Raw genomic sequence first — 2,661 nt, 5'->3', positions numbered from 1 at the left:
ATTACCATAATGCGGTAAATAACAAAGTAAATGGCGCCATCTAGCAGTAAAAAGAGGAACTATCGAGGACAAACTTGGGCGTTTTCCTGATAGAGGCGCTGACCATACTCCGAAAAATAGTTCGGTATAATCACCGCTAGATGGCTATTTATTTGAGCGAAAATACCGGAAAAGTATAAAATTTTTAAAAGCTTAAAACAGAAGGCCAGTGTATACATAAAACAAATGATATATTCTAAAGAAGAATCGTGTTAACGTATCCTCGAATTTTCTGCACGAATATTAATATGCACAGAGAACACATTGGACAACTTTTTTGATTCCAGCTATCCCATCGAGGCGTCGACAACGAAGAAGAAACCGGTTGTAATCGTTATCTCATGATTATTAGAATGTCAACATTAAATGAGCATTGTAACATTTTAAACACCGCGAGTGATATTTTAGCAATGTTTAAACCATTTCAACATTGATACTACAAAATGTTTACACTGTTGCAAAATATAATGTTTTGTCCGTAATAAAAAGTAAAATTTAAAAAATGGAATGAAATACAAATTTTTGGAAAATAAAGACGGTTAGAGTAAGACAAAGCTTTGTAATTGAAATTAAGTAAAGATCAAGAGTCCACATATGGTACAAAGAAATTGGTTTTACCTGAGATACGATCGGAGAAGTGGACATACGAGGTTCGTCAACGTACGGATTCCCGAATTCGTCGCGTCCCCAGCCCACAACGGTTCCCGACCTTCCCACAACAAAGTCCAGTGCCGTAAGGCTTGGCCAAAGACAAACTGGTCTGACCATCGCGCTGTACTCCACCCTGTCTTTGAGAATCAGCACGGCAAGGTCGGAGTCGGCGCTGGCTTTCGAATTGGCGTCGACCTGGAACCTGTAATCGGGGTGGATCCTATATTCCGCCACGTGTCGATTCGAGTCCTTTTCCTTCCAGCCTCGAAGACGATATCGTCCCACACCGATCGACAGCACGCTCGCTGGGATCATCAGGTTGCCCAATTGAAAGCAGTGGGCAGCTGAAAAGGAATGAAAGTTTTTTAAGAATTTTATTTTGTAGGATGACGTAGAAGACATAGAAAAACCATGAAAACAGGCTAGGAAAAATCAAGGAAAATCAGGTTGGGCTGGAAAATACTTCCTTGCGGATTACTAATACTAATTACAGTCATATTGTTAATACTGTACAGTAGGATAGTACTTCTTTGACAGTCGGTTTACTAATATTGGGTTGTCTGGAAAGTCCGTGCCGATTTTTGATAGGTGGTACACGTCTGTTTATATCGGAATGGTTGAAAACAATTAACATAGGTGCATCCCTTAAAAGGTAGAAAGGTCGTGGAACAAAATGGTATTTATATAATTCAATAAATATATATTAAAATTCAAATATGCCTTTGAATTTTTCTTAAAAATTGGCACGAACTTTCTAGACAACCCAATACTAATTCCATTCATATTGTTAACGGGATTTTTCTTTTCTTTTCTTTTCTTTGCATTCGGAATTTTCTGATTTCAGTACATCTTTGTCGAGCCTCGCTAGACATACGACCGCAAAGAATTAATACCGTAGAATACTATTACATAATTGTACTACCACCGATAATACCCGCTACCATGTACCAGCAGCCAAACCTACTAGCCAACTCCTCACCTCTAGATACTACTTACTAATACATTTTTCAAGCTCCCCTACGTAAAAGGTTTTCGCATATTTTCCATGAATGAACATATCACCCCTCTCCAACGAAAAAATACCCAATTGCACCACCTTTAAAGATCACCTACCCGTGATAACATGAGTGTTCGTCACCAGATTCCCGGCACATTGGAACTCAAACTCGTACTTGACGACGAAGATCGCCACCAACCAAGGCCACTGACCTGGATACGTTTTCAAACCTCCTGCTATCAGTTGGTTAATCGAGTTCGTGTTACTTGGACGACCGCATAATTCATTGGTCTGATCGATGTTAGGAATCGGCTTGGGAGTCACGGGAGAAACTGGTTGAGTGGTCTGAGGTCGAGTTGGAATCGGTGTGAACACCGTACGTTCAGTTCCAACAGTTTGAATCGATGATCTGGTCACTTCGGGCTGGAAAACTGGCGGTCGAGTGGGTTCGGTTTGGAAAACTGGTGGTCGAGTGGGTTTGGTTTGGAAAACTGGCGGTCGAGTGGGTTCGGTTTCGAAAATTGGCGGTCGAGTGGGTTGGGTTTCGAAAATTGGCGGTCGAGTGGGGTCCGGCATAGCAGGCTGCCACAGCTTTTCGTCTACGTCGGCGTGCGATGAAATCAGGTTCGATTCGTCCAAAACTTGCATCTTCCCCGGTGGATACAAGGTGTGGTTCAATACGATGGACGTGACGATTTGTCCGATTGCTGAAATGAGAATGATTTGGTCACTTGATTCTGGACTCTTTACTATCTTCGGTCTGCGGAAGTTCGGTGCAGTTTGAATTGTGAATAATATTTTGCAAAACATTCTGCAATCAGTTCATGTATACATAATTACTGTTTCTTATATTGTAGATCTTTATTTATTACATAATCGTATCAGCTAACTTGTCAAAATTATTTCAAGGTGATGATACGATATTACAATATAATATATGCCTTGAAATAAGCAAGCTAGGTATAATTTAAAAG

At 40.5% G+C, this 2,661-nt stretch overlaps 1 protein-coding gene across 6 annotated transcripts in view; it reads right to left on the bottom strand.

Annotated features, from left to right (window-relative positions):
• Positions 1 to 2,661, bottom strand: part of LOC128873123 (clotting factor B-like) — a 13,197-nt gene that overhangs the window by 2,588 nt on the left and 7,948 nt on the right. For all 6 annotated transcript variants that reach the window (XM_054116447.1, XM_054116462.1, XM_054116490.1 and 3 more), the window contains 2 exons: positions 1,804 to 2,394; positions 658 to 1,034 (listed from right to left, as the gene is read on the bottom strand). In XM_054116447.1, coding sequence (XP_053972422.1) covers positions 658 to 1,034; positions 1,804 to 2,394 — 968 coding nt within the window. The remainder of the gene's footprint in view (positions 1 to 657; positions 1,035 to 1,803; positions 2,395 to 2,661) is intronic.

This window comes from Hylaeus volcanicus, chromosome 1 (assembly GCF_026283585.1).
Source record: "Hylaeus volcanicus isolate JK05 chromosome 1, UHH_iyHylVolc1.0_haploid, whole genome shotgun sequence".
Lineage (NCBI taxonomy): Eukaryota > Metazoa > Arthropoda > Insecta > Hymenoptera > Colletidae > Hylaeus > Hylaeus volcanicus.
The sequence above is the reverse complement of the archived record's forward strand: the minus strand, read 5'-3'. Positions and strand labels throughout refer to the sequence as shown.